The 10,765-nt window shown below is 53.9% G+C and overlaps 1 protein-coding gene across 1 annotated transcript; it reads right to left on the bottom strand.

The window, feature by feature from the left end:
* Positions 1 to 491: 491 nt before the first annotated feature.
* On the bottom strand, positions 492 to 5,796 carry APOD (apolipoprotein D). The gene is made up of 5 exons (XM_040613814.1): positions 5,593 to 5,796; positions 4,524 to 4,677; positions 4,112 to 4,233; positions 2,199 to 2,287; positions 492 to 831 (listed from the first exon to the last, which is right to left on the bottom strand). Exons 2-5 carry the CDS (start codon positions 4,644 to 4,646, stop codon positions 596 to 598), a joined length of 570 nt encoding a protein of 189 aa, XP_040469748.1. The 5' UTR covers positions 4,647 to 4,677; positions 5,593 to 5,796; the 3' UTR covers positions 492 to 595.
* Between the last annotated feature and the right edge of the window lie 4,969 nt (positions 5,797 to 10,765).

The following is a 10,765-nucleotide window of genomic DNA, read 5'->3' as shown; positions in this document are numbered from 1 at the left end:
TAGACTTTAGATACAAAGAGCCAGATCTGATTTCTAGCAAGGAGACCTTCTGACCTGGCAGCCACATACGCCTACAGCCCCACACCAGAGAGCACTCAAGACCCCCTCTCTCAGTTCCCAGGCTGCAGGACCAACCCACTGTGTCTGGATGTCGCCGCTGGTAAGGCCATGCCCGCAATGTAGCTCAGACACCGTAAACTCCTAGCAGGCCCAGAAGCATCAAGACAAAAAAAGGAAACAAACCTGGGGGGGAGGTGATGGAAGGTTTTTGCCCAGGACTAATACCCACACATCACATCTCATACCCTTGCCCATCGACACACTGGAGGACTCACAGCAACAGCAGAGCTTCATGTCTGCACTTCAGGGTTTCTTTTCTTCACTCGTTAGTTTTGAATGAGTCAGTTACTCTGCAAAAGTCAGAGCGAGATTAAAAAGGGGGAAGAACGATAGGGGGAACGACAGCAAGAAGTAACTCAGGACTGGCAAACTAGTGTTAGCGAAGGGATTATTACATTTCTCTGCTATGTAGAGAAATTCTAATGGGTAATAAAGCAACAAAGTCCATTGCTGGTCCGGTGCTGTGTGCCAGTAGTTACATCTCAGGAGGACAGTTATCTTGATCCGTGGGCATCATTTTGTCAGTGTCAATCTTGTAGGACTGCAGAACACTCTTCAGGTGCTCCACGGTTTCTGGGTGCATCTCAGGAGCTCTTGATATAATCCAGGCATAGTCAATGTGGAAGAGCCAGAGGATGTTAGTGCAGGAGTAAACCAGAGAGTAGTTTTCATAGTCAGTGGAGATGACCCAGTATGGGGCAGAAGGCATGACTAGGAGAAAGAAGGGCACCATGTATGCGATGTACAACCAACTCTACACTGATCTGTGGCACCAGAGCCATGGCTCCTCGTGCTGTTCCCACTTTTGCTGCTCCTGAACTGTGTAATTGTGGTCAGTACAGGGAGCTATAATTTATAAAAGCCTATCAGGACTCCTACCTGTGTGAGGGTGCTCGCTGGTGGGATGGGCTGTATGGCTGAGAGCTGACACTGGCGATCTGAAGAGCACATATCACCATCTCCCTCCCCATCACCCACTGCTGCAGAGTGCCCTGCCTCATGGAACCAGCCAGAACCCAGGTGCTGGGAATCAGCATGGCTCAGCACATCCACCAGCACCAGCCACCCAGGCCAAATTCTGTTCTCCATCAGGCTGCTGCACCAAAGCATCGCATCTGATCTGATCTGATCTGATCAAGGACAGCCACTTCAGCATCAAACCATCCGGCAGAAAGTGGGATCAGGTGCAGTAGGCAGGTGTAAGTGCCCCATGATTTATTTCTGGTGCAATTAGGAGTGCCAGGTGCGGTTCTTTGGGGTTCATGTTCGGCAAGGACGGTTGGGGTTGCACGCACTGCAGGTGAAATGGCTGCAGGTGATGCCTTAGAAGTGCATAATTAAGTCTGGCTGTGCTCATGAACAATAATTGTATCTCCTTTGCAGCTACTCTTGCTCCACCCATTTCTCCAAATAACCCATTTGTGTGAGTGTTATGAAACAACCAAGGAAAAGGTGTGAGGGAGCAGAGTAAAAAGGGAGCCAAGGGGAGACTTCTGCTCACTTTCCACTTCTTTTTTGGCTGTGGACAGAGGAAAGTGCTGTACAAAGGGCCCTGTCATGCATTACATTGACAAGGAAAGAAAAAGCAAAAATCCTCATAATATTAATGGTTATTAAAAGGTGCTTGTAAGCAGAGGCAGGGTGGGCTAGTAGCTATACCGCTGTGTTCAGAAAAACAAGCCTATTCCTAGCCCTTGCAGTGGCTGTGGGGCTACCTCCCCCACATTCCTCCCTCCCTGTTCGCATCTGTGAAACAACCTAGAGGGATAGTGGTGCTGCTGGTCTTTCTTGCTTTGAGATCGGCTGAGTGCTCCACCACTTCAGGTGCTGCTGCTGTAAATGCACAAGTATCACCAAACCCCTGCCTGCTGGTCACAACACCTGTACTAACCCTTTGCCATTGTCCCATCATGCTGCACTGAAGTCACCAGGGGAGCTTTGCCTCTTGCTTTGCTAGTTTTGCACCCCTGATGACCTGGCAGTGGTGTGTGCTCTGTGCAGGCACTGCCCTCCCACGATGGGGTCAGCGGGTACTGGGAAAACAGTGGGGGCTGCGACCCTCCCAGCTGCACACTTACACCAGTTAAAGCGGACACCCAGCTTGGCCGGCTCCTTTACATCCATGTGCATGAGTTCTCCTTCGACTTCATTGATTTTGCCATTGGAACTAAGGGGAGAACAAGGTGAGAAATAAGGAGAATGTGAAATAACTTTTTTTTTTTTTCCTTCTTCCACTAAATCATCCCTCCTGATGCATCCACCTGCCAAGAGGTGGCTGAAACACGTACCAGCTAACCACAGCATCCCTGGAGGGACAGCTCACCCCTAGGGACGGCTTCAGCAGCACCCGGGGCACACCAAGTCCTGGGCTAGGCACAGCAGGGCAAATGCTCTCCCAGGTTAAACCACTCCAGCACCCCAGGGTGCCTCTGTCCCTGTGCCCCTGGCAGCAGGATATCTTCAGTGCCGTGGGACAGTGACCGAGAAGAGGGAGAGCAAGTTCACTCTGCACAGAATGGGAGGATCCCAGCACTGATCTCGGATGTGCCAGGGAGCAGCTCAACTTCTGCTGCTTGTGGAAGACCTGTGTTCACGTCTGTTTAATCACCTGCATTTTTTCCAGGTCACAGCACATTCCTCTGCACACAAATTACCTGCCCCTGCTTGGTATGCCAGGGTTTGTCTCACTGCTGGTTCAGACCACTGGCAAGCAAGCCCTGTGACTCAGGCTGCCTGTTCTATAATTGCATTTTCCCCCAGATGCCTCAAGACCTGGATGCTGCCTGCAGGGCAGGAAAGTTTCATGCTTGCCTGTGAAACAGGGACACCCAAGGAGGGAGAAGCTAATGCTGCCAGCAGCAGAGGTCAGAGGACTAATGCTGGAGCCATGCACAGTGCACACCTGACCCAAAATATTCCTGACATTTCAGGGTCCCCGGCTGCTGCCGTGGTGACACGGTGGTCAGATGAATCCCCTGCAGCTTAATGCAGGCACAAGTGAATGGCCAGCTGTTTGCCAGGCGCTGCCCTAGCAGTGGAGCTGCAGAGACAGCGCTGTGCAGTCAGCGAGCGGCATGGACGCTTCTCTCTGCCGGACACCAGTGATGTGTTGCTACGTTGTTGTTATTGTGAGCCAGAACAAAGTCCCCATCCATGCCAGGAAGCGCAGGGGACAGCGCTGCCTTCACCACTCACTCCCTCATTCATTCAGCCACTTGGAGCAGCAGCCCACGACAGCCGGGGCTGCTGGTAGAAACAGATGAATTAATATATGCATCTGTCCATGCGAAAGGCCAGGAGGGCTCAGGATAATTGCAAAATATCATGTATAATAAAGGGAACAATCAGTGGATTCACTTTGCTCACTGATTTAAATTGGCAATGATTGCCGATCCCCTTACACAGTAGTTACTACCGGTGCAAGGTAAATGCTCCAGAAAAAGGCTGACAAATACTTGCTTAAGTAAGAATGAACTATGTGCTTCACTCTCCCTGCCCCTTTTCATCGGGTACCTTTACTCCAGAGCAGAGAGGAGCACAGGGCACAGGCACCTCTCAGAACGCAGGGGCATGAGGTGGTGGCTGTCGCCCCATAAACGAGCCCTGTGACTCCCCAGGGACAGGACCCAGGGCATCCGGCTTCTCAGCCATCATCAGGGATCCCGAACCAGTCACGGGGGAGAACCAAGCTATTTCACACTGGAGTAGCCATGTGCAATTGATCTGTTTTCTCATTACTCACCTCAGACAAGAGAGAGGGCTGGTGACGACCCCCAGCGAAGCACTGGCAGAAACCAGAGACCCAACCTCTGCCGTAACCACAGCAAAGCCCATTATCCCAGAAGAGCTACTGTGGCCACAGGGTGCCTCCCCCAGCACCCCCGGACCCAGAAACAGGCAATTTAGAGAAAAATTACCCCCCCGGATGGCAAGTGACGTGACAGAAATGCCACTGCTGCAACGAGGACATGGCCTGAGCACAAACACTTACAGCATCTCCTTGTTGATCACTTTGAACTTCCCATTCTCCTTCAGCGAGTAATTTGCCTGGATGCAGCTTCCTTTCTCGAAGCTTGAGGGCAGCTTCTCTATCTCGTACCATTTCCCCAAATACTGATAGAAAAAATCCGAAGAGATGCTTTTAGCACAAGAGGGATGAGGCAGAGTGGCCTGGCTCATTTGCCGCCACAGTTTTGCCTGCTCAGTTTGTTTGAGTACCCACGTTGGTGGCACAGGAGGCTGCGGGGGGTCAGCGGGGCCACAGACCCACGCTGGCAGCTCCGGCACAGGGTGCTGAGGCCAGACCTGCCGACCCCTCCCAGGCACCCAGCAGTTTTCCATCCTCCTGTGCCCCCTTAGCCTAACTCCCTACCCACTGTGAGGTTCTTAGAAGTTTTTCACACCTGGTTGATATCGAAGTCTTCTTGGACCGGTGGATCTGGGCATGGTCCCATGTGAAACATTTGGCCTTTCCCAAAGCCGAGGAGGCTGAGCAGGACCGAGAGCTGCACTGCTGTGCCCAGCATGGCTGTGCCGGGATGCAGGCGGGAAATGGACCTGGGGAGAATGAAAATGGCTGAGCTGGGTGTGAAATATGGCAAGAAGGATAGGACATGTGCAGCAGGGCACCCTGGGGGCACAGCAAGGAGAAAAGGATCATGAGAAGAGCACAAAGGCACTGTGCCAAAGAAGTCCCCAGCCCAAAACAGCCTGAAACCCTGTGTATGCTCAGGCTGTGCCCAGCAGCAGCACAGGAAGCAAGGCAATGCCTGGTGAGAGCACTTGTACCCATCACGCACATCTGATACCTAGCAAGATGCAGGGGTGATATATGCCCAAGGACACACAGGAGCATTGTCATCTGTCCAAAGCCGAAGGAAGGGGAAGAGATGTTTGCTATAAGATGCTGGAGCACAACGAAAATGCTCCAGAGCTGGGACAGAGCCTGGGCCCTGGGACGCGGAAGCAAGCAGTGTGGGCATGCAGGAGCCTGCAAGGCAAGAGGGACATCCCCACGTGTGCCAGGGCTGGCTGGCACTGCAAGGCAGTGGGAGGGACAGTGCAGCTCCCTCCGGGGGCGTCTCTGTGTGCCAGGATGTACATGGCACTGCAGGGTGGTGAAGTTGGTCAAGACTCAAATAAAACATGAACTGACCCCCAAAAGCATGCTGCAAGAAGGGAAAGGACACATTGAACTGCGGAGCAGAGGCAGGAGCTCTGTTGCTCACCCCCAAGCAGCCCCTGGAGCCGGGACGCTGCCCATGTGCTCCAGGTTGGGGCAGGTCGGCACCTACAGACCCTGCAGCACGGGGCTGCTCTACTTCCCTGACCAGAAACTCCTCCACAGGAGCAGTGGCAGCATTTTCGCCAGGTTTAAAGGAAAAGCCCTATTTGTCTCCAGCCACACGGCATGGGCCCCGCTGCAGACACAAACACAGTCCCCATTTTGAATCTCTTAATTCAGAAACGTACCTTGGCTGACGAGGTGCAGTGATGCTCTGCAGAGGAGCAGGGCTGCAAGGAACAGCTCTGTGGTGAGCTCTCCGCCTCGTCGTTTTATAAGCGTGCAGGGATCATCATTATTCAGCACTAGCACAAGCCACTCCCTGGTCCTCGACGTGTTTTGTTTTTTTGGCAGGCCGGTCAGCTGCTTTAGATCTGCAGCTGGTACGAAGCTGGAGATGGGCTGTGACTTGGCGGCTCACCCAGGCGAACAAAGGCACCCCATGTGTCTGGGTGTCGATCCGCAGCTGCAGAGCTCTTTGCTGTTTGGCCACTCACAAGAGCACCCGGACCTGGGTGCAAACAGCAGGGGAAGGGGAGAAGTGCCGCAGCCTTTGAGAGGGGCTGGGGACAGCAGCAGCTTCCATCCTGCTCCCCTTGGCCCAGCAGCAGTCATCACCACGCTCCCAGGAGGGGATGTGCAACCTCCTTTGCCAGGGGCCACTTGAGCCCTGGAGACCCTCCGGGCCACCACAGTGTCCTCGTCCCCATCACTGTCACTCACAGGAGTACATGGGGAGAATTAAGTAGCAGGAGGCTTTGCAGGCTCATCTGGGGAGCTGCAAGAACTCTCAGCAATTTTTCCTCTAGACTTTTAAATCTCGCTACAAGGAAAGATGCCGGGGCAATTAGTTCTGTGCTGACCTGGCGGTTTTTCCAACAGGTGCCCAGTAAATGACTTTGACAGCAGAGCAGCCACCTGTGAGGGCAGCCAGTCCCAAGAGTTATGCAAGAAAGGATGAGTAATAGACAGGATGCTCCCTGTGTTTAATTACATTTTCTTTTAATCTAATCTCTGTTGAGACTTTCACTCTAGGTGTGTTTTTACACACTGCTCCACGTGCCATACACACACACACACACACACACATACACACACATACTCTTGAGCTCCTGGCTGCCTAAATGCCACCAAGAGCCACAAGTAGCTCAGTCCTGTCCCTTACTGGGGCTGTGCTGCCAAGGGGTGCCCTGAAACTTGGCCACAGCCAAGGTGCTCCCAGGACCTCAGTGGCTGAGCATGGTTCACCCAATGCAGACCCAGAAGCATTGGCCAGGGGTGATAGCTCAGGGGAGTCCCTGCTTCATGGCCCTGCCAGCAGCACGTGGCACGGGACAGGGGAGCACGCAGGGGCTCTCCCTGCCTGCACACTGCTCCCTCAGCGGTTTGGCAGCCACCGTGTCTGTGTTCGTGACGGGTTTTCTCTGGCTGCCTAGGTCAAAGCCAGAGGTGTCCTGCAGACCCTCTGCAAACCTCACGTTCATCTGCATCTCTTGTTATACAAACAGGTTAGAAATCAGAAAAACCCTGGACAGACACCCTGACCCGAACGGTACAAGTGCTGCCATGCTGCAGTGCACTGTGGAGGTGGGATTCCCCCACACAGCAGGCCGGCAAGCTCAGTTTTTCTCCTGAGCTTGGCTGCCTGCATCCTGCAGAGCAACCAGAGGAGAAAGCAGTGCAGCATGGCCAGCCTTGGCGGCAGCAGAGCATTTAATACGTGTGCATGAGGACAGGCATGTGGAGGTGTGCCTGTCTACATATCTACATCTGCATGTGGAGCACTCCCCTACGGGATGGAGCGAGGACTCTGTGACTGCGGTGGCAGCATTTTGCCCTTGGAAGGAGCAGCTCTGATGAAGCCCTGCCTTTTGCCCTGCTGCAGCAGGAGGGGCTCATGCTCCCTCTGGCCTTCAGGCACTGCCCAGCACCCAAGGGCTGCCCTGCCAGAGACATGCCTGGGTGGCTGGGCACTGCAGTTTTGGCTCCTGGCACCCTGCGGCCAAAGTCAACCTGGAGCAGTGAGGCATTCACCCGGCCATGCTCCACAAAACCCCCTGGGGCATGGCCAAGGAGGTGATGAGGAGCCAGGAGCCACCAAGAGCTGACACTCCCCCAGCGAGAATGACATGTGGGGTGTGCTTTGCTGTATCCATCAGCTCCCTCGCAGCCAGCACCAACAGCGGTGGAAGCAAACCTACGCCTCGGAAGCAGATGCAGAGGTCCCACCTCCAGCCAAAGGCAGCACCTTCAGAAGGCCAGGGGCTGCAGCCCATGGAGCCCCCATGGAGCCCCGCTCCTTCCCTGGCTGCACTCCCATGGGTGCCAAGGCTGTGAAGCACAGATGAGGAGAGCTGACAGCTGGCTGCTGGGACCTGTCTCCAGGAAAACACTGGCTGCACCTTCCCCAGGGGCACATTTCTGGGCTCTGCCTGACCACAGCGGGAAGCACCCAGCCATCTGCTGCTCCTGTGTTGGAATGGAGCAGGCTCAGGCTGCTGCAGCTGCGTCCCTGCTAGGGGCCACCAGGCCAGGACATGTTCAGCAGCCACCACATCCCCCGCACTGCCAGGACCCTCCTGTCATCCCACCTCCAACACTTACTGGCGCTGCTCGCCCGCACGGTCCAGGGCCCTGCTCTGTGTCCTGCCTGTTGTTAGCCTGGAGCAGAGCTCTGCTCCTGAGCCCACCCACCTTCAGTGCACACCAGAGCAAGGGTTTGGGGAAAAGCATGACCTTATAATTGCACCTAATTGCGGGGTGGGGAGAAGTCATCTCCACCTAGTAAGCAGTTCATACCCTGGAGCAGAGGAGGGGAGACACATCAAAGGGCAGGAAGCTGGAGCAGGGGTAGGAGGACAGGATGGAGGAGAGCTGGGGAGAAACCAGAGCAAAGCAGAGGGGCAGCAGACACACTCCAAACACTTCATGCAGGAATGAAGCCTCCCCCACATTTCTGGGTGATGAGGCAGCTGCAAGGCAGGCGTATGGGGCGCATGCACAGCGCATGGAGGGTGCTGGAGGTCAGGGCAGCGCTGCCTGCGAGGTGCGGATGGGTGTATGGGCAGCGTGTGCACACTGGGAGGTGGGAGTGGGTGCAAGGCACGCACAGAGTGAGGTGGCACGAGCTACACAGCATGTCCAGGGGTGGGCAGGTGAGGCAGCCCTTTGTGCCAGGCACATACACGCTGAGGCTGGTCGCACTCCGTGCATGGGGTAAGGCAGCACTGCATTCGGGTCACATATGGATGGGGTATGTTGGCCGGCATTTTCTCATGTTACTCGGTTGTCCACTTGAGAGGCAAAGTTTGGCTGGCCCTAGGGAGAGGAGCCAAGGGCATAGAGTGCTGCCAGCAAAGAAAACCCCTTTGTTAGAATAAGCTGGAGCTGCAGATAAAATCCATCCAGCTGAGGGCTGGGACAGGGCAGTGCCACACCACCTGTGAAGTTCTACCAGCAGCCAACCTGGCTTAGTGCAGAAGTGACGTTGTCCCATTGCGCACCCCAGGCCACCCTGAAATCAGGCACCTATGTAACAGAGAAGCTTTAGCTGGCCAGGCCTGCTGGGGACCTGGCTCCCCAGGGAAAGGCTGTCTTATCACACTGTGTCCCCAGCTGGGAGTTCAGCAGCTGCAGAGAAGCCCCCTGCAGCTTTCCACCTGCCATGGGATGGGAGAGCAGCCAGAGTGATATTGTCCTCCCAACCCTGTGGTGAGATCCTTGACATTACTTAGGACAGGCAAGAAGCTGCCGTGGCTCTTACAGGAGGAAAAGGCTCTGGCAGAGGCACAGCATGGGCCAGGAGCTCTGGGCATACCCTTCGCTTGTGCAACACCACCAGCTCCAGCACTGAAAGCCACTAGCCCGGGGCTCCCTGCCTGTCCCCACGAGGAAGCTCTTTCTTCTCCAGATGGTGTCGGAGCAACCCAAATACAGGGAGAGCTGCCATGGGCATGGCCATTTTGCACCATTATGCATGAACAGATTGTCTTCAGCTCTGCTGCCTTTGAAGCCTCGCTGCTGGAGCCTCTCTGCGGGACCTGCAGTGCTGAGGTGCCATATACTGGGACCCAGGATATCCTGGGAATCCTGAGATTCCCACCACGGAGACGACGTCGTTTGCAATGACAGCTGTTCCCCACTCAGGAGGTGTCTTCCCTCCCTTTCTCTGTCTTTTCCCCTGTGAGTTCATTTTTGTTGTTTTTCTCCCTCCTCTAAAGGAAATGGGGCTTTGGCTTTGCCAGACTAGTTGTGACATGTGTATAAAAACAGAAATGAACTTGCAGGAAACAAGACAGAGAAGTGGAAGGCAGGTGGGAATTTTCCTCTGTTTCTAGGAGTGGCAGAAAGTGCTTTGAAATCTGTTTATATAAAATGGAGTAACATTTCAAATTACAGTTATGACACCAAAGGCAGTAAACAGACTTTGGGAAGTGTGAACTGGACTATGGGATACAGGAACTCGGTCCAACAAGGCATGAAAGATGTTGTGATTCATGTATATAAAATTAGTGAGTAGCTCACCACCTTGGGAATTACCCAATTATGTATTCAAAACACAAGAAAACAAAAAGAGAGAGATTTAAGAAGTTGGAAAACTAAAAAAGATATTGCTATTTAAGGGACAAACTCTGTCATGCAGGGCCGGCAGTGGTTCTGCCTGGGCTCTGAGAAAGGCTCCCTGACCTGCTTGGCACTGCTGCTGAGGCCCAAGTTCCTGGAGAAAGGAGCCAGAGGGATCCCTACTCTTAGGAGAGCAGAAAAAAACAAAACAGAGAAAGAAAAACAAGGACAAAGAGGTATAAAAAAGAAGCAGGCAAATCCCTGCAAACAGAACTACGTTGCAGAACTGGAGCAGTGATGAAATTTGGTGCAGCGGCGTCTCCCCCCTGCCTGTGCTCGCCGTGAAAACCAGAGTCCAGGCAGTGCCCTTAACCCCGGCTTTTCAGCACCAGCAGCGCCCCACACCAAGGTCCTCTACGCTGCTAAACAGGGTGAAAAACCTGTTGTTGTTGCACGTTGCTGCTGGGTTATTCCCACAGATGCCAGGCACCCCATTTCACGGGGGATAGCTCCCACATTCCCCCACACACTCGTGATGCCTTTTTCTGGACCTCCTCAGCAGCCCCCAGCACACTAATGCATATTTTAACCACTTCAAAGAATGTCATTAAACATTTTTTGAGAGTGCCTTCTGGAGGCACGGTGATCTGTTCCCAGCACCACCAGCTCCATCCAAGAGACGCCCGACTAAGGCTATTTAAAACCCACAGCCCTATTCTCTGCAGCTAAACCATATTTCAGCGCCTTAGCTCAGGAATGCGTTAATGCAGTTGCACAATTATATTTTCTATGACCTAT

The sequence above is a fragment of the Falco naumanni genome, chromosome 13, assembly GCF_017639655.2.
Source record: "Falco naumanni isolate bFalNau1 chromosome 13, bFalNau1.pat, whole genome shotgun sequence".
In the NCBI taxonomy this organism is placed as follows: domain Eukaryota; kingdom Metazoa; phylum Chordata; class Aves; order Falconiformes; family Falconidae; genus Falco; species Falco naumanni.
This window is presented reverse-complemented; position numbering and strand designations above follow the sequence as displayed.